General features: G+C 41.0%; 1 protein-coding gene across 2 annotated transcripts in view; it reads right to left on the bottom strand.

The window, feature by feature from the left end:
• Positions 1-27,874, bottom strand: part of gcgrb (glucagon receptor b) — a 63,151-nt gene that overhangs the window by 14,799 nt on the left and 20,478 nt on the right. For both annotated transcript variants that reach the window (XM_077201379.1, XM_077201378.1), the window contains exons 2-4: positions 2,752-2,842; positions 509-605; positions 301-408 (exon numbers count right to left, since the gene is read on the bottom strand). In XM_077201379.1, coding sequence (XP_077057494.1) covers positions 301-408; positions 509-605; positions 2,752-2,802 — 256 coding nt within the window. In that variant the 5' untranslated portion in view covers positions 2,803-2,842. The remainder of the gene's footprint in view (positions 1-300; positions 409-508; positions 606-2,751; positions 2,843-27,874) is intronic.

Consider the following 27,874-nt stretch of genomic DNA (forward strand, 5'->3'; position numbering starts at 1 on the left):
ATACACATAGACAGTGAAAGCATGTTTTAGTGTCAATAAAAGCATAATTTAGCTTAAATGAATATAGATAGGCCTATAACCTATATATATATATATATATATAGGATGCATCGGGACATGCAAACTGACTGATATTTGAATTAAAAAGTGTTTCATTTAAAAAAGTAATTTAATTGTTAATGATGATAGGAGTAATTCATGATTGAAAATGACCCATATTTACTGCTTTATAATCTGACATTTAGATCATATCTCATAACAGGACTGTTATTTCTTCAGTAGTGAGTTTAAGAGCTTTACCTTTGCGGTACCAGGGCAGATACCAGGGGCAGGACACGTTAACCGTGGTGCCGGCGGGGCCGTCGGGCCAACACACGTACTGATCAAACGTCCTGTTACACACCAGCCCTGAAACACACACACACACACACACGGAGAGAGAGAGAGAGAGAGTGATGTAAATACTAGTGCCTCATACACACAGCAGCTGTTCATCAGAGAGCCGGACCTGAGGCTGGAGGTGTGTTGATGAAGCTCTGAATACACTCATTCGTGTAGATCCTCCATTGTTCCTGCAGCAGTTTCAGGGATTTCCCAGAAGACACCTGTGAATATTACACTTCATTCAAATTAAACATTTACAGGAGACTAATTCTGCAATATTACAGATGAATACACACATTACTATAGAGAACACGCTAGTACTGCATTTCAATGATGGTAGACAATTATATTAAATCATAATATAATAACTATTTACTTCAGTTTTATTTTAGTATTATTTATATACTATTTCAGTATTTATTAATATTTTTATTAAATTATTTTTTTTATTGTTGTAATGTGCTTTTGAAATTCTATTAAGTTAAAAAACATTACCAAATTAAAAAAAATATATATTTTTTTATTTTATTTCTATTTTAGCTTTAATTTATTTTTATTTCCATTTTAGTTTTAGCAATTTTAGTACTTTAACTTTAAAAACACATTTATTTCAGTAAGTTCCTAAGACGACATGTCTAATTTCTGTTTAAGTGTTAGCTTTATCTCATATTTATATTTTATTCTAATTTATGTCAGCTTTATTTCAATTTTATTTTTAATTCGATTTTAAATAGATTTTATTTTTATTTCAATTTTGTCATTTCTATTGGCTTTTTTTTTAAAGTCTATTTTGCTTTAAATTATGTTTATTTCAGCTTTATTTCAATTGCCAGAAAATGTTTTAATAGTTTTAGTTTCAGTAATAGTTCAAATTTCTGTTACAGTTCCTCCAGCAAAACTCAAACGCGCTTCATTCATCAGTGTACAAAGAAGTTTTTCGCTGCAATATCAGTTAAACTCAATCAACAGCATTCGTGACATTACGTCTTTAGCAAAAAAAAAAATCATCCACAGAAAGCAAAAATCCTGCTTACAATACGACATTTACAGCTGAAGGCCAGGCAACAAACACTGACACACACGTTCCTGTAAAACCCAGTAAACATGTTGCATGTCAAAATAAATCAACACATGCAGTAAATGCTGTCGATAGAGTTGAACTTGATTATTCTTTTAATAGCATTCACGCTAAATCACTTTTTTTAGACAGACTTAGTAGTAGATCAGATCTGAAATTCATTTATGTTTCCTTACATAAAAATCTGCTTCTTCAACAGACAATTAATGAACCTGATCACATTTGAGTGCTGAAGTCCACAGAAGAAGAAGAGTTGCGAGAGTTGAGAAACGCATCAAACCTGGAGGATGCTTTGGTGAATACGTGTGTAATGTGAATGTACATAAAGAGATAATGTCCTAAAGGGCCTAATGTCTTTTGTCCTCAAAAAAAAAAACTGTCTGAGAAAGGACAAAAATAAGTGAAATGTACATTTAACAGATGTTTAAGCTGATGAGGGGGAAAAAAAACACAGCAAAAATCATTTTCGTAATCAGCATTTTCCCCTTTCTTCCCCAGTGGAATATGTAAATATCCTAAAAACAAGACGGACTTACTTTGAAAATTGCACATGATGAAACGTTATAGTTTGAACAGAATATATCTTGAAGGAAATGTTTTTTGCATGAATCTAACAAAAAAGAGTTATGTTTGAAACAGAGAAAATACTATTTAACTAGGAATAAAAAATATAAACTTCACCAATTCGGTCAGTAAGATAAAAAAAAAAAGAAAGTAATATTTTTATTCAGCAAGGACACAGTGAATTTGTTTAAAAGTGACAGTAAAAGCATTAATAATGTTACAAAAGATTTATATTTCAAATTTATATATCTGTTTGATTTAAGTTTTTATCCATTAAAGAATCCTGAAAATACTATATCACGGTTTCCACGAAAATATGAAGCAGAAGCACAACTATTTTCAACATCGATAATAAGTTTGCTTGATCATCAAATCATCATATTAGAGTGATTTCTGAAGGATCATGTGACACTGAAGACTGGAGTAATGGTGCTGAAAATTCAGCTTTGATCACAGGAATAAATTACACTTTAACATATATTCACATAGAAAACAGCTTTTTAAAAGTGTAATACTATTTCACAATATTACAGATTTTACTGTATTTTTGATCAAATACGTGCAGCCTCGGTGAGCAGAAGAGACTTGTTTTAAAAACATAACAAACTGGTAGAGATTTTGAGCGGTCGAGTGTCTAAAAATGAGCTGGTGTGTGTGTGTGTGTGTGTGTGTGTGTGTGTGTGTGTGTGTGTGTGTGTGTGTGTGTGTGTGTGTGTGTGTTTCACCTGAGTGTGTGTGGTCAGTGTGAAAAGGACCAGCAGCAGACAGATGGACATTCCTCACATCCAGATCATCACTCGCTCTTCATCACACCGCCTGCAGGAAACACACACACACACACACACACACACACACGCACACACACGCACACGCACACACACACACACACACAAGAGAGTGTCTTAAAGACAGAGCAGAAGTGTTAAATGCTGAGGGTTTGGATGGGAATGTTCTTCAAACAGATTCAGTTATGGATTAAGCATCTGAATTAAACTCATTGTTTTCCCCGGGATCATGATGGTCTTGAACAGACTCATACAGTGTGTGTGTGTGTGTGTGTGTGTGTGTGTGTGTGTGTGTGTGTGTGTGTGTGTGTGTGTGTGTGTGTGTGTGTGTGTGTGTGTGTGTGTGTGTGTGTGTGTGTGTGTGTGTGTGTGTGTGTGTGTGTGTGTGTGTGTGTTATGAGTAAACTCCAATTTTGGCCAAATCCTTGCAGAGCATTCAGATTGGAAGAGATTCGCTCCTCAGATTTCCCACACTGACATTCCTCTGGTAACATGCCATCATATCTCTCACACACACACACACACACACACACACACACACACACACACACACACACACACACACACACACACACACACACACACACACACACACACACACACACACACACAGTCTGTTTCCCTATCTTTGTGGGGACTCTCCATAGACGTAATGGATTTATACTGTACAAACTGTATTCTGTCCCTTTACACTAACCCTACCCATCACACACACACACACACACACACACACACAGTAGTAAGTGCAGAAAACATGAGTGATAATCTGTTTTGCTGGAAAAGATCCGCTCCGTCCAACTCCACACGACAGCAGAATGTTTTTCTGAAGCCGGAGAACGTCACGAAATCTGAAACGTTTCTGCAAAAAACACCTTTACCATGGTAACATTTTTGGCTAAAACGTTTCAAATTCCATTCCGTTCCAATCTCTCTCTGCTGGACGTCCATCAGTGTGTGTGTGTGTTTGTGTGAGTGTGTGTGTTTTCATTGTAGGACTGCAGTAGAGTGTTTGCACAGGGAGAAGTAGAAAAACAGTGACATTCCTATAGGGATAATGTTTTTTTTTAATTTTTTTTTTAGTTATGCTCAGCTGAGCATAACAACAAAACATATATATTCCCTAAAGGAATTCAATGCCATGTGAAGACTTCCATTTCCAGGCTTATGCTGAGATAACAGGAATTTGTTGAAAAAAAAAAATCCCTATAGGAATTTCAATGCCATTTCCAGGCCTTTCCAGTTTTCAATGCATTTCCAGGCTTTTAGAAAGACCTGATATTTACATGCTCTACATGAGCATGGGAAGCCTCGTTTTTATTCTTATTTCTACTCCTAAACTTAAGGAGAAACTGGAATAGATGTGCCGCGTGCTGTAGAAACACACCTGTGAACTGCATGAAGTCTGTGAGCTATAAAAGAGAAACCTCTGAGCAATAAACAACAGCCACTCCTCTCAGGGTCTCTCCCTGCGGTAAACCCTTCACAGCTGCACAGCATAGATTGAGATACAGGTGTAGAGGGGCTGAAAGGGTTAAACCTTTTAAACCTTTACACCGCGTCCGCAGCTGCGATGCGATAAGATTCCAGCGACAAATCATTTGTCTGATCAAATCACACTAGACGCGACGCGACTGCGAGATGCGTCAAAATCAATCAAAACCCACAGCCAATCAGAACAGCGTGTGGGCGGAGTCTCTCGGCAAGTGCACATCTTGAGCGAGTACATCATGAATCCATTTTCCAAACTGTGATTTTGTCTTATCCTGAGTCACTATGGTACACCTATTATAAGTGTTTATATTGGGACTATTTTACACTGGTTCGGGTCGTACCGCTGCGGTGTAACCCAGAGCCTGCGTGATTCTTCATAGACATAAACAGCTAGAAGTAGCTCCGGGTACAATGTTCTTCCGCAAGACGCATGCTTATTAATCGCCAGAGCGCCAAATGATCATATTGCATTAGCTATTTTTATTCACGATCCCCTGGCTGACCAAAAAATGGGTTTTCAACGAGATCCCAGACACCAGTCATTTTGTTATAGCCTATATTAATTATTTTTTCCCTACACACTAGTGTGAATACTGATATTTTTGTTATTGCATTTCAAATAGGGCCAATTAATAGGCTAATCCTTGGCTTACGTTTTTTAAATTAAAAATTGGCTACTGATGTTTTCGTTATAGTATCTTCAATATTATACACTATTATTTGTGCATAGACATATCTGGTTATAGTAATAAACATACTGTTTGTTTAAAAACAAAACGTTTTGTCGTCCTTGCTGCAAGCTTACAAGAGCGACAACATCATTAAATGTGAACGGGGGTCTAAAATATTTTCTTGGGAAAAAGGGGGTCTCAGACAAAAAAAGGTTGGGAACCACTGGGCTACATAATCAAATTCACAAATATTACACCGTGTCCTAACTACACGCGACGAGCGATAAAAGGAATGTAGTCTTTTGTAACTTAAAAGAAGAATCAATAAAACATTTATTCTTTGAATGTGTATTTACCCAATTGTTTTTGGATTGATATTGAATATTGAATATTTCAATTCACAAAATTAAGGATTTGACTATCTGGTAAAGATATATTTTTGTTGTATAAAAATAAGAGTTGAGAGCAAAATTTGGTGATTAACTTAATAATTATGTATGGAAAATACCATATACACAAACAGACATGGAGTAATAATACACCTAACATTACATTATTTAAAATTGAACTGAAGCGTTACATTGAGGCCCTAAAGGAAGCAAGAAATAAAAAAGCAAAATGGATGTATAGAATTGTTTTATTCTTTTTGTGAGTTATCCCCTGTATAATTATTTTTCTGTTGTTTCCTTTAAAGCTATTATAATTTTAATAGTTAGTAGTCGAATACATTGTGATCCTCTATATATGTATGTAGTTACAGTTCTGTTATGCAACAAAAATAAATTAAAAAGTAAAAAAAAACAAAAAAACAAAATCCGAATGGCCCTAAAAGATCAGGGGGGTTATGATGCACACCAAGTGCACCAAACAGAACAAACACCCTGAAATGCAATGCTTTTCACTGTGAAAACGTTTATCGTTCTAATTGCTATAGCATCAGGCTTGGTTTGCATGCGGTTGTTCTCCTGTGAGATGTTCTTCTTTAACGATGTTAATCAGAGTTTTTGTCCTAACCAGCGACGATTATATCTTAGAAACAGTTTCTATTTTTCTGCTGGAACAACAAACACACAGTGTGGCAATGATAATCTCAGGTACTGTTTATGTGCTTTATTGAATGTTAAAAGCGTGTAATGTGACTGAATATAATTTAGTGCTCCAGCTTTGTAGCTGTAAAAGCAACAATGGATAATTCACCTTAGATCTTGAAATTAAACAAATGGAAACAAGAATGTTCAAACTGTGAACAAACAAGTGTATTATTTGACTAAACTTGTTTTAATGTTTAAATGGTGTAATATTTGTGAATTGGATTATCCTATACTTATCCATCTTGCGAGTGCGTCAAGATTACTTGCATAAATCCTGCGGACGCTCATTAATTCAGAGACACACACAAGCGTGGCATTATGGGAAATAATGTTTCTCAGATAAGTGGAGCCATTAGCATTTATACCGTGTCTGTCTTTACCGTTCTTAATGGATGTTTTTAATTAGAGGAGTGTTTACTGACTCAAGTGTGTGTTTGTGACCCAGACATGAATGATTCCTGAATCAGGGATCAACATCTACAGACCAGAAGATCACAGAGACACACTAGAAAACACCTGCAGCCATTCATTTGACACACACACACAAACACACACACACACACACACACACAAACACACACACACACACACACACACTTGTTTTTCTTTTCTAAAAATACAGAAATTCTATCAGATGTTTATGTTTATTTTCATCATAACAGGTCAAATGAAAGGGTAATTATGGAAGCCAGGATTATTTTTACCCCACTGAAAATAATGCATTGTCAACTGGCAGTGGATATTGTAATAACAAAATGAAGTAGTTTTTAAAAATCGAAAAGTAATTTAAAAATGATATATTTACACACACACACACACACACACACACATGTATATAAATAAATGATAGCTAAATAACTAGGGGGTCTCAGAAAGCCCATTAACTTGCATTTTAAGTTTTTAGAAAGCGGTTCCACGTTCACAGTAATCTCTCTGAATCACTAGACAGAGACTGGAGACAGAGATTGACCATCAGTAATGAAATAAAGCTTAATAACCAAAAACAGTGCTGACTGGAAATACCATTTAGCCATTGTGTGAGAGAGTGTGCGTGTGTGTGTGTGTGTGTGTGTGTGTGTGTGTGTGTGTGTGTGTGTGTGTGTGTGTGTGTGTGTGTGTGTGTGTGTGTGTGTGTGTGTGTGTGTGTGTGTGTGTGTAATGGTTTGTGTAATAAGCTGAATTAGGGCTGGATCTGAAGTGGACTGTGTGTCGAGGCTCTTTAATTCATTGCTTTTTAAATACTCTCATTACGTGCTTTTTTATATAAATGAATCACCTAAACGCTTATTGATTTGAAAGAGCTCAAGTAGCGTTTTCAAAAGCGATTAGGATCCTCCACACAGAATATAAACAGCGCATGAATCAGCTGCGTATCTCGACCATTAGACGTGTGTGTTTAATGTGAATGTCTTCAGTCCTGCTCCATCATAATGTAATGCCGCAGAATATTTACAGAATATTTCATTTTACCCACATAACAAGACTGCTTGAGTGTGTGTCCTGCCACATGCTTTTTTTTGTGCCAGTGATCAACAAAGATATAATCTTTTACATCTTACAATATTTCAATAAAATAAGAAAAACATAGATATATATGCATTATATTTTTAAGTAGTATTTGTAAAAAATATGGTGCATTTTCTCGACCGCTATGACAGTCGGCGCAAGCGGAGTGATACAAACGGTGAAATATCACACAGCTGGAAAAGGCTCTCAGCCAATCAGATTCGAGAACCAGAAATTGCTGTTGAATAAAAATGTGTAATTTTAATATACATATATATATATATATATATATATATATATATATATATATATATATATATATATATATATATATATATATATATATAAATTAATTATGAGAACAATAAAATGAACGTGCATTATGTAATAAATAATAATAACAAACAACAACAATATAAACGATAATATATGCACACACATTTTTATCTGGAAAGTCTTATTTAGTATTATGGCAAAACACCCCAGCAAATGAAAAAAAGTAATTAGACACCACAAGGCAGATGATGGATACTAAGTAATTAAATCCATAATTAAGAAATTGAAAGAGTTTTGGAGAAGACGGTGAGTAATGACTATAAAGAGATATAAACTTCACTGAGATTGCACAACTACAACAACTGATGCCCGAGAGCCTCACACAGCTTGAGCACTACAACAGACTGAAGGCCAATGCTAAACGTCACATGACCTCTGAGCTCCAGTGTGCCAGGAGCATCTGAGAGTCTCTATATTCAGCTGAAAGAAGCTTCAGGCGTCCGATGACAGCAAACGCTCTGCTTATTCAAACGGCATGAAACGACATGTTTGTGTTTTGGCATAAACAAGATACTGCGCATCACAGCATCCAACTGTGAAGTATGATGATGGCGGTGCAGTCACGCTGAGACGAGATCAATGCAAAAAAACATGAGGAAAACTGGATGGAGTTTCCAAGAACCTGGAGATTTGTTTTCCAGCTGGATAATGGAGCATAAAGCCAAAGGTATGCAGGAATGCCTTGAAAACAGTGACATTCAGAGTTCAAACAGACAACTTGATGCCAAAAGTGCAACTTGTAAACGCTGGGGGTGAATACTTATGCAATTGATTATTTTGTGGTAATAACCCGACCAGTCTGCAGAAATCTTTCACTTTGACATGAAATAATATTTCTCTGTTCAGAATCAAAAACACCAAATTCCCTGGTGGCTCAATTTGTGTAAAACAACAAAACCAACTAAATGTAGGATTGAAGCTGTGCTTGGTAACGATTAGACACCTGGGAAACACTTTTACTAAATAGGTATCAAAAAAGGTATCGTGATTTCCACAAAAATATGAAGCAGCACAGCAGTTTTCAACATCGATAATAATCAGAAATGTTTGCTTGAGCAGCAAATCATCATATTATAATGATTTCTGAAGGATCATGTGACTCTGAAGACTGGAGTAATGATGCTGAAAATTCAGCTCTGACATTAGAGGAACAGATCTACACTTCAGCATGACTCCGGTTTACTCTTGAAATTCAGTATTGCAGCGCTGCTGATCTATGAACTTCTGTTTTTGCTCTGATAAGAAAAGCATCTGTTAAATGACCAAATGTAAAGCGCACTGCTACTGATCTGAGTGCTATTGCATGTGTCTGAAATGAAGACTGATGTGTGAGTAACATCTGTAAAGCTTCACGTTCTGTTCAGGGACTCCAGTGTTTTCTGAGTTATTCTTTAATGGATGTTATCTTTTAATTAAATGTGCGATCACTGATATGCATATTTAGCGTTATGTCTGGCATTTTAAACTGTGTGGCTTCCAGTCTGGAAAGAAAGTCCAGTGACAGAAGCTTCTGATTTACACGAAAGAGCTTAAAACGAAATACTAGAAGTAACTCTGAGACAGAGTTTAATGAATAATCAATGATTTTGTGTAAGTTAATGTCCATTAGAAGAACAGTATTTGACACCCATTAACACTAAAGTTTTTGTAGAGGTTCAATGAAATATCTGGCAATGTAAGGTGCTCTTAAAGGAACTGTAAAAATATCTGGCAACGTCACCGTATGGATCGTTTCTCTTCAACTGTCCTCATGTGGCCTTAATATCACATAACCAGCAACATGAATCAAAGCAAAGATATTACTGAACATCTGAAGGTTAAAATGAGCATTTGACAGCACCTCTGGCAGCCAAAATTAATATATAGAGAATAATGAGCGCTTCCAAACGAGAGAGAAGATATGTTATTTAATGAGATTTAAAAACGGGCTACGCTTTTCTAGATTATGATTTTTAAAGTGACCACATTTATATGCACTTATTTGACAGGTAGGCTAATTACAATAGTAAAATACACAAACACATAAGAAAGAAAAAGAGTGAATGATAGAGTATGCGGTGAACTACACAAGGTGTTTCTGAACAAGAACAAAAAATACATTAAATCCTGTCTGGCAGTTCAGAGGGATTCTCCTCTGCGAACACACACTTTCACACACACCTGTAAACCAGTGGTGGCTGGCTGCTGGTCTTTCAAAGAGGGGAAGCTCATTCGGCCTACATCATAAAAATTGTCCATTTATTTATAGCCTAGCCTACTGTATGAATGAATGAATGAAAAAAATATATATTAAACTCGACGGAGGAAATGTGGGAATTAGATTAAACTGAAACAAGGAATGTGGTGTATAATTGTGTGAAATGTATGATGCAAATTGGCTAGCAATTTCGCCAAGCAAATACCAAGAAATATGTTGTGTTTCGACTACACTTGCAAAATCCGCCATGGGACTGAGCTCGAATAGCTTCCGCGTCAGCGACTTTTTATTGTACAAAATCACTGTCAATCAAAAGGAGATGCAGTCTTTGGACAGACCCTCCAATCATCACGCAGAAGCCCAGACATAATTGCAGCATTTATCCAATGACCGTCTAGTTTCGAAGCACTGAAAAAAACTGTTCAAAGCAGCCCCATTGAAGTCAATGGACGCTCGGCTTAAACAGGGAAATGTACTGTGACGCTCCGGGAATGTATGAGATCTAAATCGAGTCAGCCGACCTGCTATATGAAGCTGATTCTGAACGAACTTGTCTTCGAGATGAACGTGTTTTTAGTCAATAAAATGTTAACACAACAGTACATATTTGACCATTAATTTTTTGACATTATAGGGGAAGCCGAGCTTCCCTTGCAGTCCTGAAAGAAATGCCCACTGGTGTGTGTTTTTGTTCACAGCTGAGCTTCATGAATTGGCCTGAGTGTGTCTGACAGAGATTAGACAAAAGACGGAGAAAATTCCTGCAGCCGAGGCTACGTGACGAACACACCAGAAAAACACACACAATGAGTTCAGATGCCATAATGTGGACACGGGCCAACATCAACATGCCAAATATATGATACGCAGTAATTACTCAGTGGCAAACCAAATAAGATAAAGGTTGTGTGTGTAAACATGTGCATGTGTGTGTCTGAGGATGATTAAGTGATCTCAGTGATGTCATCAGAATCCCAGCATTCCAACGCTGCAGATGTTTTCAGTCCAATCCCAAAACACACACACTGTAAAAAATATTCGTAATTTTAACGGTAAAAAAATTTAAAAAAGCAACGGAAAAGACATGTTAATTGCTTAACAGTATGTACTCTTACTATATACAGTAAAGAACTGTAATAGCTCTCACGGGACATTTCATGTAATTTTCACAGTAAAATACTGTTAAATGTACGGATTTTGGAAGTACACCGTACCCTTCCCATTGCATTTACCGTACCTTACCGTGAAAAATACAGTAGCAATTTTTATGTTTTACATCAATGAACTAAAATTTACGGTAAAAAACTGGCAGCTGTGGTTGCCAGTACTTTACCGTAAAAAAATACAGTAGAAATATTTATGTTTTACAGCATTGAACTAAAGTTTACGGTAAAAAACTGGCAGCTGGTTGCAAGTGATTTACTGTAAAAAATATGGTAGAAATATTTTAGGTTTTATGGCAGTGATCTAAAGATTAAGGTAAAAAACTGGCAGCTGTGGTTGCCAGTACTTTTCCGTAAAAAATACGGTAGAAACATTTTAGTTTTTAAGTTCAATGCCATAAAACCTAAAATATTACTACTGTATTGTTTACGGTAAAGCACTTGCAACCAGCTGCCAGTGCTTTACCGTAAACAATACAGTAGTAATATTTTAGGTTTTATGGCATTGAACTTCAGTTTATGGTATATAACAAAAAAAAAACTGCCACCTGTGGTTGCCTGTAGTTTAAAAATATTGTATTACAAACCATTTTGTCATACAAGTTATTATTAAGAATTACCAGAGGTTTAGACTAGGGATGGCGAAAACTAAAAATTTTCTTGACCGACCACCGAGCCTCATTAGCCGGTTAAAACCGGTTAACCGATTAGTTTGAAATATGCTACGCTATTTGAAATAACAGCCATTTCGAGCCGCGCCTGCAATTTCGCAACTCTGTCGCATCTCTCTCTGCCTCCCGCTCACACACACACTGCCCCGGGGCCACCCTTCCACTCACGTCACTTTTTTTAAATCCCCTACAGCGCGTAACATTAATCCCGCAAAGTACGCGGCGCCGAGGAGCTTGTAATCGAAGGACAAATGGCTCCTTAGATTTGTAGTCTAGTGTTAGAAGCTCATTTGAAACATTGGCGGGGCTCATTTAATAATAGACTGCAACATGATAAAACCAATAAAGCAGGCACCTTCAGAATGCGTAAAAGACGCACCGGCCAAGGCAGGTCTAACTCACTGTGTGCCTTCTAATAATGGACAGAACAAGTCGCGTTTTCAGGTGATACATCATATATGATGTAGGCCTACTGTATTTAAGCACTGTATCACACAAGTTGCAATTTACATCTGTGTCATTATTTTTGATGAAATGGTCCCACACACTACTTTTCTTTGCACACTTCATCCTGTCGTCTACCCTGGCTCTAACCTCGAGTGCTTTAGCCTGTAGCCTTTACTTTTCGCAAACCTTGTGAGCGCGCGAACCAAACGCTGTGACCTCGCGCCAAATGTTTTTATTGGTTTATTAAAGTACAAACAGGCGAGTTATGAAAAATTGAGGGTGAGGGATTTGTTCACTTCGAACAAAAATATATTGGAATGAGATGGCTAACTGTAGTAGCGATTAGTCCACTGTCTATAATAGCCTAATTTAGAGATCACTTTTTTTTAACCGACTACCAACAACTTTGATCGGTTAACGTTGATATGGTCAACCATCGGTCAAACGTTCATCGGTTAGCATCCCTAGTTTAGACATTGATGTTTTATTGAAAATAATAAAGTTTGAAGTCACCATTATGGAGATTAGTGTTTGCTTTAGTTGGGCTCTTGACCCTTGACTTTCGATATTTAACTGTGTGTTTATAAAACATTTTCGTTATGGCATGGAAGTCAGAGAGAAAATGTCATCAGATGATATTAGCTATTTGTTGATGATGGCATAATCATCATGTAGTGGCCTGATTCTCTGAGCTCATAAAAAAAATCTTATTTTTCATTGAATGAGGAATTTTAAATAATAATATACTTCCTGTTTTTGAGAATAAACATGAGCTCTGTGACCCCACTGCCTTCTAGCCAGCAGTGACTAAAAGATAATCTGAGATTCTTTCAAAACACATGGCGTACAAAAAAAAGGGTCTGAACTACAGTACAATTTAGACCAACACAGACATCAAGAATCAGCGTATGAATCTCAACAACGGTGACAATCAATAAAATATTCAGATAAAACTCTGAACATCACAAAACAAGCTACTAAAAAGTTGCAACAAAAATAGCAGCAAAAATGAAAACAGATAATAATAATAAAATTATTTTATTATTATTCTCCCAGCTGCAATGCATGCTGGGAGATATTGATGAGTTTTGATTGATGGCTCCCATCATGCACTGCACTTTTATCATCACCGTTCTAGAGATTCATACACGGATTCTTGATGTCTGTGTGTGTCTGCAAGATCCAGTAGTTAAAACCGTTTTTCCGTCAAATGTTTTTAAAATTCTTAAAATTTTCGTAACACTTATTCACATATACTGAAGAAGCATGGGGCTACTGCAATCAACAATCTAAATTTTTTTTACAATTTTTCATCAACATTGCCAGAATTCCCTGTGTAACACTTCACATTTGATGTTATTGCATTTAAATAATTATGTTTCTTCTTAGTTTTTGTTATCAGTTGTATACATTTGGGGTTTATATTACATTATAATATATATGTAATATTACATAATATAATATATGGTGTGTGTCACCATGATGGTGTTTTGTATTTGTGTGTGTGACACAGTGCGCCTTCTTTATATTGACATGTGCCTCAGCTTGTGGAAAATTAATGATTATGAATAGGGCTGGACAATAATTCATTATCAATATATATCGCGATATGTATATTTTTGATAGCGGTGATATGATTTTTAAACACATTTTCGATATTTCAGTATACATAACAGCATGTGTCACTGATGTTAGGTGCGCAGCCGTCAGAAGAGCAGAACACAATTGGCTAATTTCGTGATGACGTACACCACACAGACACGCAGCCAGTGGTCAGGGCAGCGGATCTCCAACGCGGCAAGTTTCAGCTACAGAATGAGCGCCCCTGACCGCAATACAATTGTGACTGAACGAGCTTCCACAAGTGAGGAGAAAGCAGACGAAATATTTGATAAGAGAGGAAAGACTAATTCAGTACTATAAATTCAGTGGTGTTTCGGTGTTTCAGCGTGCTTTAAAATGTGCCGGAGAGTGACTGCCGACTAGCAGCGGGAACACATCAAACAAGGATCAGGAGATAGACTGTGCCGATGCGTGCATCCACAGCCATGAACGTCGAGTCCACACTCTAAAAATAGCTCACCGATAGTTCTAATGAGAAGGTATCGCGCTCCCTGTGAATGCCCTGACGCGCACACACACGCACACGACGCGCAGAATCCAGTTCTCTTTCTTTCGCGTTTGAATAATAACAAACACATTTATGCCAAAATGTCCGATTTGTCAATTCTATCCTCACAAGAACAGTCTAAATGAGTTAAATACAATCTTAAATGAATATTAAGAGTAGCCTAAATGAGAAAATTAAATGCGCAAGATCCTCTCATCAGCGACCGATCTTAAAGGGACAGCAGCCAATTCTGTCTGTCAGTTAAGTTAACCAAAGAACAAAGGGGAACAGAGCAAATTACTCACTGATCTTGTCTAAAGAACGTTGTAGGTTTAATATGGATTAATCTATATTTAATTTATAATTTATGCAGTGCAGACTATTTGATAACCTTATTCAATTTCTGTATATTTCAGTTTCATTTACACAAAACATTAATGGTGAACATTTTTTGACTTTATAAAATGATTATCAAAAATGCTTGAAAAAAGTAAGACATATTTTTGTTATACATAGTTTAGTAGCCTACTTTTATTTTTGGCAGAATTTATCATTACAATCAACTTAATTATTTCCTGGATTTTGTATCACCATAGTACCTAAATGTGTGTAAATGCAGGAAATGTGATTCAAATCGAAAAAAAATCTCCCCCATTTTGTGTGTCCCCCTTCACGCAGGGATTGACAGGGCGGGAGGGGGCGGGACGGGACGTGATCGGCTTGGAATGCATTTTCAATTTGCACATTGAATTTTGCTACATTCATTGCGGAAATTTAATGAAAATGCAATCGCAAGTGTCTTAAATGTGAGTGTAAATGCAATTAAGAAAAATAACATTTAAATGATCATTTTGCTATAATTTTAGCTTGGACATGTTAAACATATCTAATCATATCTGTAATACATTTTAATTTTGCAATTTATAAAACGTTAAAATATGTATTCAATTTACATATTAAAACTAGTGTATGAAATGGCAGCTGTAAATTATATAATTGAATTTAAATTTTTGCACCAAACGTTGCACAAATGTAATGGCAAATGTACATTTAAAAACAGAAATGCATTGCCATTTTAAATATTACATTGTCATTTTGCATATTACATTTCAAACTGAATATTGCTACCCATATGCTTTCATAGTCTTGTAGCAGGTATTGAGAAGACAATATTATTGTTATGACGGGCTATTTCATTGGTTTATGTAGTTTGTTATGGTGCAGTACCGAAAGACTCCAGCAGGTTTCATAGAGTTGGCAAATTCATTTTTCAGAAGATTGTAGGAACAAACATCTTTTGTGGGCGTTCTTGGCAGTTTTTCTGAGGCTTTTTTGGTTCATGTCGATATCGGAATTATATTGTATTGACCAAATTAAGAAATATATTGTGATATAAAATTTGGCCATATCGTCCAGCCCTAATTATGAACTTTGATTTATCATGTGGTTTTCTTTTTTACCATCTGTATTATTATGGTGGTTATCAGTATAATACAAAGGTATAAAGCAGATTTTCACTGTAAAAAAAAAAAAAATCCTAATTTTACAGAAAATAACTTTGATTTTTTGACAATCATTTTCTTTAATTTTAAATTGTACTTAAAATTACAAATAATATCTGTAAAATAAAAATGCAGCTGTTATCTTAGGTATTGTGACATTAATGACAAATTCCAGTAATTCATATTTTTTATACAGAAAATGTATTGTATTTTTCATACAGTATTTTTTCTCTTTTCTTAAATTACATAAAAATGCATGTAAAATTACAAATATAATCTGTAATTAAACAGTAACAAAACAGGTAAATGATAAAACGGTTAAATGACTGGCAGCCCCCCAAAAAACTGTAACATTAAAGTAAAACATCCTAAATTAAATAAACTGAAAAACACTGTTATTTCACAGGTATTTGCTGCATTATAATGATCAAATACCTTCATTGTAAAAACAATTTTTAAAAAAGGGTCAAATGACTGGCAGCTACGGCTGCCAAACAAAAACCATAAAGTAAAATATCCTAAATTAAATAAAGTGCAAAAAACTTTAACAGAAATGTGATGTCACCATGATTGAGATCAGTGTTTGCTTAAGTTGGGCTCATGACCCTTGAGTTTTTAACATTAGTTTATCTCTGGCTGCTTTAAATATGATTTTGATACATGTTTGTTATGGCAATAAATGCAGGAGAAGATATGAGAAGATGTTGGTTATTTATTGATGATGTTACAGTCATCATATGGTAACCTGATTCACTGATATTACAGTCAAATATCTGAATATATTAGCTCAGATTACAATATATAGAGATGGACTTTTGTTTTATACAAAGTCTATGAATAATATCATAATTTTTCACATGACCTTTGAAATATTGTGGCATCAGTATTATAACAATCTGAAATTTAAAAAATATTTATTATAGAAAAAAGGTTTTGAGCTGGTTTATTTTTTTAGGAGTATAGAGACATCAAGAATCAACATATGAATCTCAACAATGGTGACAATCAACAAAGCCTTTTTGTGACTTTATAGTAGTTCAGAGTTGATCAGGATTTTTTTCATTGTCACCATTGTTGCGATTCATACGCTGATTCTTGATGTCTGTATGATCGTGTCAAAACATTTTCTGTATAATGACACTGTAGGATCTTCTATAACAGTAGTGGAATGCAAAATTAACAACTCATATTTAACGATTTAATCAAATATTACACTTCAGGCAACTACATACTAATAAGTGACCAAGATCTTCAGATCTGAGTTTCTCTTGGATTCCTACAATATCAAATACAGAGGTGGATAGTCCAGGGGTCAGAAAGTAAAAGTCCTGCCATATTTTTATTCCACCCACAGCAAAAACTCCAGTGTTAAATGAACTTTACTGGGAGTTTATTTGGATCCAGACTCAAGAGTGTTAAAGTTAATGAGAATAATTAAGTGAATAATTGAGTGATGATTGAGATATTATTGAAGACACCAGATGTTAACTAGCAGAATCACTACCTCTACAACAAGCACTGAACCAGCACACACTCTTAAACCACTGCTTCCAGTTGTCAAATAAACCTGGCATTGAGAATATTGTTGCTGAATCCTTGACGAATCGCTTTGTTCCTCTCTTGTAAATTGCTTTCGATAGAAGTGTCTGCTAAATGCATAAGTGAATATATCGCAATACCAAAATTCAGCAATATGTATTGTGTATACTTCACCCAAAAAAAAAATTTTTTTTTTTTTTTTTTTAATTCAACTTTCAGTGCCGGTACTACATTAAACTACTATATAGCTAATGTTGAATATAATGTGTAATAATGCAATAGGGAATATTTGTGGGTCCTGATAATGCCAAATGTCTGATGATACCAGTAAAAAGTGGGCAACATTATTTTAAATATATCTAGTCAGTGACAGAGTGAAAGCATATTCGTCTAAAATAATTCTGTGCTTTCAGCTTCAGAATCATGAATATTTTTTTCTGGTGTCTCTATTGTCCTGTGCTTTGGGTTTCCAGTATCAAGTCCAAGCCTATTCATTTACACACACAGTGTAACATCAAATTTAGCATTTTAATCAACAGTACAGTTTTTGTAACCTTTTACCAAATGTCTTGGAGTATCGCAATAATATCGTAACTAGAATTCAGTATCATGATAAGTTTCGAATGGTAACATGAGGGCATAGTTGCATCCATGGTGTAATGTAAATGTAACTTATACACTAACAAATGTGGCCAGGAATATACAAATGAAAGCACTAAAGCTTGAATCTCATAGAGAGTTTGTCATGAAACTCCTCAGAGCTCCTGCTGTTGGCGGCTGCTGCGTTCATGAATGTCATCTAGAGTCGAGCATGTGTTGCAGATGCACAAATCCCACCTCAAGACTCGGACAGCCAAACATCTGCGGAATCACACTGCAGGATTATAGCGGGTTGAAATCAACGATGATCTAATAACAGGCGTATATATGAAGCTATTAGCCTTGAGTGGCTCAATCTAATGTACGTTTTCTTAACTGGCGCTTCAGTGTGTAAACATCCTCACTTCTCTCCCAGAATGCCTTCACTGTCAGGAGATCAAGAGTTCGTATGGATTTCTGCACTGGAAACACTTACTGAGAGTTTTATTTCATTAGCCAGATTTCCTCGTTCATTATCTGTGTAGCTACACCTGAGTGTGTGTTTTATTGATGTGTGTGTAATCAGGCCTGAAGAATAGGATGTGTTATTGAATACAACTGAACGCTCTCTCTTCTCTCTCTCTCTCTCTCTCTCTCTCTCTCTCTCTCTCTCTCTCTCTCTCTCTCTCTCTCTCTCTCTCTGTGTGTGTGTGTGTGTGTGTGTGTGTGTGTGTGTGTGTGTGTGTGTGTGTGTGTGTGTGTGTGTGTGTTTATTCATTATGTATTTCAGTCACCAGAGATATGAGCTCGAGCTCAAACACACACACACACACACACACACACACACTGACACGGCCCAGACGCTCGACAATACCCTCAAACTGCCTCGTTCATTTATTTCCAATTAAATTATCCTCCTCGGAAAGGGTTTCTCTCTAATTCGGTTATTTCATTTAAGGTTTCATTTAACAGATAGAATTGCAGAAGTGTTGAACCTCATGTGAAGATATAATTTGATATGATGAGCTGTGTATAAAAATAGGGCCGAATGAAATTCATTTAGTTCCCAAATTACTCCTCAAATTTCCCCCATTGTATTTCTCTCGATTAGGGCTGCACGATGTATCGTTTGAGCATCGATATCGCGATGTGCGCATCCACGATAGTCACATCGCAGGATGTGCCATGTAAGTAGCCTTACATCGGGGATCGTAGCAGATCCGTGATTCATGATCAGTACGGGCCAGCAGCTCCCCGGCCCGTAACGCTTGCGATTCGCGGATTAATTGCAAAGTTTAACCATCATATAGTGAAAGTTTATCATTTGCATGTGTTTTTAAGTCCTGTCAGTTTAAACATCAAGCGTAAGAAGACTGGAACTTGCGCGTTGTTTTCTGTGAGCCGGGCAGTCACAAAGATCAGTGGTCTTTCTCTTATTTCTGAGCTTGAACGAACACGAGAACTCAAAATAAAGTCAGAATGCCCTTACTGCATTGAACATTTTTTGGCGGCCGCCAAAGCGTATTTTTGTCCAGCCAAAGCCTTGTTTGACCGGTGAGTGATAGATGACTGACTGACTGAGAGAACGAGCAGAGAGAGAGAGACCCGGTCGCGCGCGCACTCTCACCATCTTCAAACTACCTTGCTCTCTCTCTCTCCCTCCCTCGCGCATATAAATGAATTGAGTTGACTGAATATCTTTGAGAATACACAATGGTAAAAGGTTGACCTAAGTTTCACGTGAAGCATCGGATATATTCTTTTGCTGAACTACCGCTGGTTGTGAATTGTGCTAGAAAAATCTTCTCTGAAAAGCGTTCCACACATTCAGATAAACCACACTTTCAATAAACAAAAAACGTTTTCTGGTTTGAGACAAATCTTGTGCGATGTCCTAAACTGCCGGGATAATCACACAACGTGTGCCGTGGTCCGCTAATGACACGTCCGATTCGCAAACTAATGACTCATTTGACTCTAGTTAACTACATTAGTTACTATAATAGTTTCTATGCAGATTTACTCCATTACAAAATCACCCCAGTCATTCTTTCCAAAGAGAGCTATTCAAGTCATCTGGTGAAATTTTCATATCGCGATATATATCGCAGAAAAATAAAATATCGCAATGTAATTTTTTCCCAATATTGTGCAGCCCTACTCTCGATTCTGTTGTAATGGTTTAATTAAATGTAAAACATCAGTAAGCACGTTAAATCACAGAAATTCATTAAAGTTTAAGATGAACAATTTATTAAAATGAACAATATTTGGGCCCTATTTTTTTTTTATTCAATTTAATTTGTTCACAAATTCTATTTAAATTTGTATATGTTTTGCATTTTAATTATTTAATACAAATTTACTATCCAAAACTGTAATGAAATAAAAAAAGTGTATTTTTGTTTACTTTTTTGTCAAATTAAGTGCTGCACATCAGAGGTTTACGATAAATTAATACATAGATAAAAAGAAAAAACTTGATTATGTGATATTCCTTAAAACTATTTTAGTGAAGTGTATAAATATTATTATTAATATTATTACGTTGATACAACGTACTATTAAAAATATATATTTCGGTCATAATTTTGATTTACTAATAACAAATGTTGCCAAATTCCATGAGTGTGTGTGTGTGTGTGTGTGTGTGTGTTTGTGTGTGTGTGTGTGTGTGTGTGTGTGTGTGTGTGTGTGTGTGTGTGTGTGTGTGTGTGTGTGTGTGTGTGTGTGTGTGTGTGTGTGGTTTGAGCAGTGTTTGGGGTCAGTTCCATACTTCTGCTGCAATACTAAGTACCGTAATACAATATTTTGAGAAATCCGCAGGGTCTAAAGGAAGGGATATGAAAGAAAATGATAAAAGGACACAGAGAACAAAACTTGAAAAATATCTTCTCTTGAAGAAGAAGTGAAGGGCAGAATTATGTGGATTCAGAGAACAGATACCAGACATTGAAAAATAAATCACACCTTCATTAGGATAGCAAATTACTGGTATAAAATTATGATTTATATTTTGAAGTATTAAGTAAATACTAGTTATACTTCATTGTAAGTCTCTTCTGCTCACCACGCCTGCATTTATTTGATCAAAAATACAGTAAAAACAGGTAAATATCATTACAATGTAAAACAGCTGTTCCCTTTCGTTGTCACTCCGAGTTACGTCGGATGACGACGAATGGGGTTTCGCTTAGAAAGCCTATCAACTTCGAGTATTACAAAACGAGCCAATGGCAAAGAAATGCCATGGGTCTGCGGAATTTGCATGGCGTAACTCCGCCCCACCTCGTGGGTATAAAAGGAGGAAGCCGGCAGCAAGCAGATATGTTTTCGCTTCGGAGCCAAGTGTATTCTTCTCTCCACAAGCCATCTCTGAATTGTCAGCTTTACAAACGAGTACCTCGAGTGTTGGTGTGACGGCGATCTACGGCGAGAGCGTGCTTCCTGCTGATCTGTTGCAGTGGTCTGCCAGTCGGTGCGTTTCTCCCCGGGTGCTTCAACACTTGAGTTTTCTCTCACTAAAAGAGCTTACACGTGGCACGTCTTTTTAAAGATGTCTCGCCCGTGTACTTCTGGTTGCGGCAGATTGGTATCGGACTCTGATGGGCACGAGCGTTGCATAGTATGTTTGGGCATTGATCATGCTAGAGCAGCGCTCGTGGATGACTCATGTTCTCTCTGTGGGAACATGACCATCGCGTCATTACGGTCGAGACTCCGTGAACTCGCAAGAGTGAGAGTCCCCTCATCCACCCCCCGTCCTGCGGCTGGTGGCCAGGGTGATCTGAGGGTTACGGTCTGGAACAAGGCGCCGACTATGTGTCCGCGACCCCAGCCCCCCTCTTCAATGACGGTGCCCGCTAGTGAACTGCTGATTCCCGCGGGTCTACCCTCTGGTGGCCCGCGGGCTTCAGTTGAAGCTACAGAGGAAGATGCCATGTCTGTTGCAGCATCACTAGGCGGGTTTGACTCTTCTGGAAGTGAGGGCTCGTCACAGCTGCCACCTTCCGGTGTGCATACGGCTGTGCTCGAGTCTGATCCGGAGATGACGGCCATGCTTTCCCGGGCAGCCGCGAGCATCGGACTTGAGTGGAGGCCTCCACCCTGTCCTGAGCGCTCGCGGCTGGACGATTGGTTTTTGGGTAAGGCCGCCGACCCTCGTCCTCGGCAAACCCCAATACCTTTCTTCCCGGATGTGCATGATGAGATCTCGAAGTCCTGGAAGACCCCCCTGTCTTCTCGGGACCGCTCGCTGGTCTCATCCGCCTTTCCTCCCCTCGATGAGGCAGCTGCCCGTGGGTACACTGGGCTTCCCCCGGTTGAACGCTCTGTTGCCATGCAACTATGTCCGCAGAGTGCTTCTTCTCGGGGCGAGCCTAAGCACCCATCCAAAGCCTGTAGATTTTCGTCGACCCTGGTGGCGAAGTCTTACAGAGCGGCGGGACAGGCGGCTGCTTCACTGCATGCTATGGCCACTCTGCAGGTCTACCAGGCCCAGATGCTCAGAGACATGCACGAGGGTAGGACAAACCCAGGGCTCTTTGATGAGCTGCGCGCCGCGACCGACCTTGCTCTCCGGGCGACGAAGGTTACCGCGCGCTCCCTGGGTTTGGTGATGTCCACAGCTGTGGTCCAGGAGCGACATCTGTGGCTGAACCTGGCTGACATGCGGGACGCTGAGCGGACCCGTCTGCTTAACGCCCCCTTGTCCCAGGCCGGCCTCTTCGGCGGTGCAGTTGAAGACTTTGCCCAACAGTTTTCAACTGCCCAGAAACAGACCGAGGCCATCAAACACATTCTGCCCCGCCGGCCCGCTGCTGCCTCCACCTTGCCGGCCGGGCAGACGCCTCGACCTGTTTCCCGCCGAGGGCGCCCTCCTGCGGCTCCCGCCCCTCCCGCCCGGACCACGCAGCAGCCTCCACCCAGGGCCGGTCGCGGAGGAAGCCGTAAGAAGGCGCCACAGCCCTCTCCTGCCCCGCCCCCCGCTAAACGCCGGGCCAAGCGGCGCTCCTGAGACGGGCTGCTCAGGGATGATGATTGTTTCTCAGGAGGTGGTAGCAGGACCACTCCTTCCCCCGGTGGAGGGCCGGGGGAGAATCTTTTGTTCTCCACTCCCCGCTGCTCACCCACGGGTGGGCAGCACCCTAATGTGGTTAAAGACAGAAACAATCCCCTCTTCCCTGAGCTCACAGAGTTCTCGGGCGACACAGAGCGCCGCCCACAAGCCGTGCTCTCCTCGCCCCCCTCTGTCCCAGAGGCGGTTGACACGGCGTGCCGTCCACGGACCGCTTCGCCCCTGTCCCCCTCTGTCGCCAGACCCCTGGCAGAGCAGGCCCCCGCGGGACGACCAGCCTGGTCCTCCCCTGGCCCCCTCTGCCAGGGTGCGGTTGCTAACTGTGCCCCCTCTCCGGGCCGCTATGCCGTCCACATCTGGGCCAGTTACTCCGCCTCGCTGCCCCTCCGGGGGGACGCCTGTGGCCCGCATGATCCCGTTGGTTCAGTTCCTGGGAGCCTGGCTAGAGCTTCCCCGTCTGTCCCACTGGATCGCGCGTACCGTCAGGCTCGGCTATGCGATTCAGTTCGCACGGTCTCCTCCCCGCTTCAGGGGAGTCCGCTCCACTTTGGTCGGTGGCAATGCCCCTATCATGAGAGCAGAGATTGCCACCCTGCTGGCGAAGGGTGCAATCGAGACTGTCCCTCCAGCCGAGATGAGGTCCGGCTTCTACAGCCCCTACTTCATTGTCCCCAAGAAAACCGGTGGGTTACGGCCAATCCTGGACCTGCGCGTGCTGAACCGCTCCCTTCATCGGATGCCGTTCAAGATGCTCACCGCCAAACGCGTTTTCGAATGCATACGGCCCCAGGATTGGTTTGCAGCGATCGACCTGAAGGACGCCTACTTTCATGTCTCCATTCTTCCTCGACACAGACCGTTCCTCCGGTTTGCTTTCGAGGGGCAGGCATACCAGTACGCGGTTCTCCCTTTCGGGCTAGCCCTGTCTCCTCGCATCTTCACGAAGGTCGTCGAGGCGGCCCTTGTTCCCCTTCGAGAGCAAGGGGTTCGCATCCTGAGTTATATCGACGACTGGCTGATCCTAGCTCACTCTCGAGATCAGGTTTGCGAACACAGGGACCTAGTGCTCCGGCACCTAGCCCGTCTGGGCCTTCGGGTCAACTGGGAGAAGAGCAAACTTTGCCCCGTGCAGAGGATCTCTTTTCTCGGTATGGACATCGACTCGGTCGCCATGTCCGCGCAGCTTACGAGCGAGCGCGCGCAGTCACTGCTGACTTGCCTAAGACAATTCGAGGGCAAGAGTGCGGTTCCACTGAAACTTTTTCAGAGGCTCCTGGGGCATATGGCATCTGCAGCCGCGGTCACGCCGCTCGGATTGCTTCATATGAGACCGCTTCAGCTTTGGCTTCGCGACCGAGTCCCGAGGTGGGCATGGCAACACGGCACGTTCCGAGTACCAGTTACTCCGACCTGCCGTCAGTTCTTCACCCCGTGGTCGAACCTCGATTTTCTCAGGGCCGGTGTCCCCCTGGCTCGAGCTTCCCGGCATGTTGTTGTCTCAACAGATGCCTCCACCACGGGCTGGGGCGCCATGTGCAATGGACATGCTGCTGCGGGCTCCTGGACAGGACCCCAGCGGCTGTGGCATGTCAATTGCCTCGAGTTGTTGGCAGTACGCCTTGCCCTGCACCGCTTCCGGGCGTTGCTCAGGGGTCAACACGTACTAGTCCGCTCAGACAATACCGCCACTGTAGCGTACATCAACCATCAAGGTGGTCTACGTTCCCGCCGTATGTCACAACTCGCTCGCCACCTCCTCCTATGGAGTCAGAAGCATCTGAGGTCGCTTCGAGCCATCTTCATTCCCGGAGCGCTGAACTGTGCAGCCGACGAGCTCTCACGGCTTCAGCCCCTCCCTGGAGAATGGCGACTCCATCCCCAGTCGGTTCAGCTGATTTGGGACCAGTTCGGGGACGCGCAGATAGATCTGTTTGCCTCTCACGACTCGACCCACTGCGCCCAGTTCTATTCCCTGACCGAGGGCACGCTCGGCACGGATGCTCTGGCGCACAGCTGGCCGCAGGGCCGCAAGTATGCGTTTCCCCCAGTGAGCCTTCTTGCGCACACTTTGCGCAAGGTCAGGGAGGACGAGGAGCAGGTCATTCTGGTTGCCCCTTACTGGCCCAACCGGACCTGGTTCCCCGAACTAGTACTCCTCGCGACAGCACCTCCCTGGCCGATCCCTCTGAGGAAGAACCTTCTTTCTCAGGGACGGGGCACCCTATGGCACCCTCGTCCCGATCTTTGGAACCTCCACGTGTGGCTCCTGGATGGGACGAGGCAGGTTTGAGTACCCTACCACCAGCGGTGGTGGCTACCATCACTTCCGCTAGAGCGTCGTCCACGAGACACGTCTATGCGTTGAAGTGGAACCTCTTCGTCAACTGGTGCTCTTCTCGCCGAGAAGACCCCCGGAGATGCTCGATCAGTGTTTTGCTTTCCTTCCTTCAACAGGGGCTGGAGCGAAGGCTGTCTCCCTCCACCCTGAAGGTCTATGTTGCCGCCATTGCCGCACATCATGACCTCATCGAAGGTAAGTCGGTGGGGAAGCACGACCTGATCATCAGGTTCCTGAGAGGAGCGAGGAGACTGAATCCTCCTCGTCCTCCTCTCGTTCCCTCTTGGGACCTCTCAGTGGTTCTAACTGCCCTGAAGAGTGCTCCCTTTGAGCCCCTGCAATCAGTTGAGCTTAAGTTCCTGTCTATGAAGACAGCGCTCCTGGTTGCACTGGCCTCCATCAAGAGGGTTGGGGACCTGCACGCATTCTCCGTTGACGAAGCGTGCCTGGAATTTGGGCCGGCTTACTCTCACGTGATCCTGAGACCCCGGCCTGGATATGTGCCCAAGGTTCCTACCACTCCCTTCCGGGACCAGGTGGTGAACCTGCAAGCGCTGCCCTCGGAGGAGGCAGACCCAGCCTTGGCACTGCTCTGTCCAGTACGCGCTCTCCGCGCCTATGTAGACAGAACGCAGTGTTTCAGGACCTCAGACCAGCTCTTTGTCTGTTATGGTGGGAAGCTGAAGGGAAAGGCTCTCTCCAAGCAAAGGTTGTCTCACTGGATAGTGGACACCATTGCCTTGGCTTACCAGCAGCAAGGTCGACCGTGCCCCCTTGGTGTGACTGCCCACTCCACCCGGAGTGTGGCGTCCTCTTGGGCTCTAGCGCATGGCGCCTCGCTAACAGACATCTGCAGAGCTGCAGGCTGGGCGACACCTAACACATTCGCCAGATTCTATAATCTCCGAGTGGAGCCTGTGTCCTCTCGTGTACTCGCTTCAACCAGCTAGTACCGGACCCGCTCAGGTGTCTTCGCTTGCTCGCCATTCCACTCCACGGACTGGATACGTGCGATATTTTTCTCAGGTGAGCTTCTCCGGAAGCCCTGAGCTCCTCCAGCACTCCTGACGTCGGCGCCAGTGTCTATTGCCTGTGCGTCGGCTAGGTGCCTCCCGTGTGCATGGTCCCTCCTCTGAGCGACCCCCACATGTGTATTTCCACTGTAAGCCTCTCTGAGCGTGTGTCTTTCCCTTGGCAAGCCACCTTGCCACCCCTGGGGTTGAAATATTCCACCTGCGGCTGGACACCCCAGTGTTTCCCATATGCTTCCTTCGGGTCATATGTGTATTCTCTAAGTCCCCCCCCTCCGGGCTGGCATTAATTGCATACTTCCCCTAGCTTGGGATATGCTTCCCAGTGTACCTTGGTATTCCTGTGTTATATGGAGTCCTTTGTCCAGGCTGACAGGGATCTCGATTTACGCAGGGCACTGGAAGACAGCTGAGAAGGTGGCGTGATTAGACTGGTAACCCCATTCGTCGTCATCCGACGTAACTCGGAGTGACAACGAAAGGGAACGTCTACGGTTACGTATGTAACCCTCGTTCCCTGAGTAGGGAACGGAGACGTTACGTCTGCCTGCCACTTTCCGCTGTACCGCGGGGATCGCCTGAGCTCAGTCTTGGCTCCTCAGCGAAGAAACATATCTGCTTGCTGCCGGCTTCCTCCTTTTATACCCACGAGGTGGGGCGGAGTTACGCCATGCAAATTCCGCAGACCCATGGCATTTCTTTGCCATTGGCTCGTTTTGTAATACTCGAAGTTGATAGGCTTTCTAAGCGAAACCCCATTTGTCGTCATCCGACGTAACGTCTCCGTTCCCTACTCAGGGAACGAGGGTTACATACGTAACCGTAGACGTTTTCTATGTGAATACATGTTAAACTGTAATCTATCAAAGCTGTATTTTCAGCATCATTACCACTTTCAGTCACATGATCATTCAGAAATCACTCTAATATGATGATGTGATGCTCAGGAAACATTTCTGATTATTATCAATGTTTAAAACAGCTGTGCTTATTTATATTTTTGTGGAAACTTTTAAACATTTTTATGTCAGGATTCTTCGATGACTAGAAAGAGTTCAGTTAACAGATACTCGTTACTTGGCGTGTGTTAAATGTGTGCATGTGCACAGACAGACTTAGATCAATTAACTCAATTACAGAGACCAGAACTTTCAGAGATCATCGCCATGACGACCATTACTATAGTGATGACATGCAAATGAAATGGGGATTTGGTGGGAGGCGCCAGAAGGCCGTGATATGAGGGCAGGTTTGTGTGTGTGTGTGTGTGTGTGTGTGTGTGTGTGTGGGTGTGTGTTTGTGTGTGTGTGTGTG

This window comes from Siphateles boraxobius, unplaced genomic scaffold (assembly GCF_051911475.1).
Source record: "Siphateles boraxobius isolate OS27281-9 unplaced genomic scaffold, OSU_SipBor_1 47, whole genome shotgun sequence".
Lineage (NCBI taxonomy): Eukaryota > Metazoa > Chordata > Actinopteri > Cypriniformes > Leuciscidae > Siphateles > Siphateles boraxobius.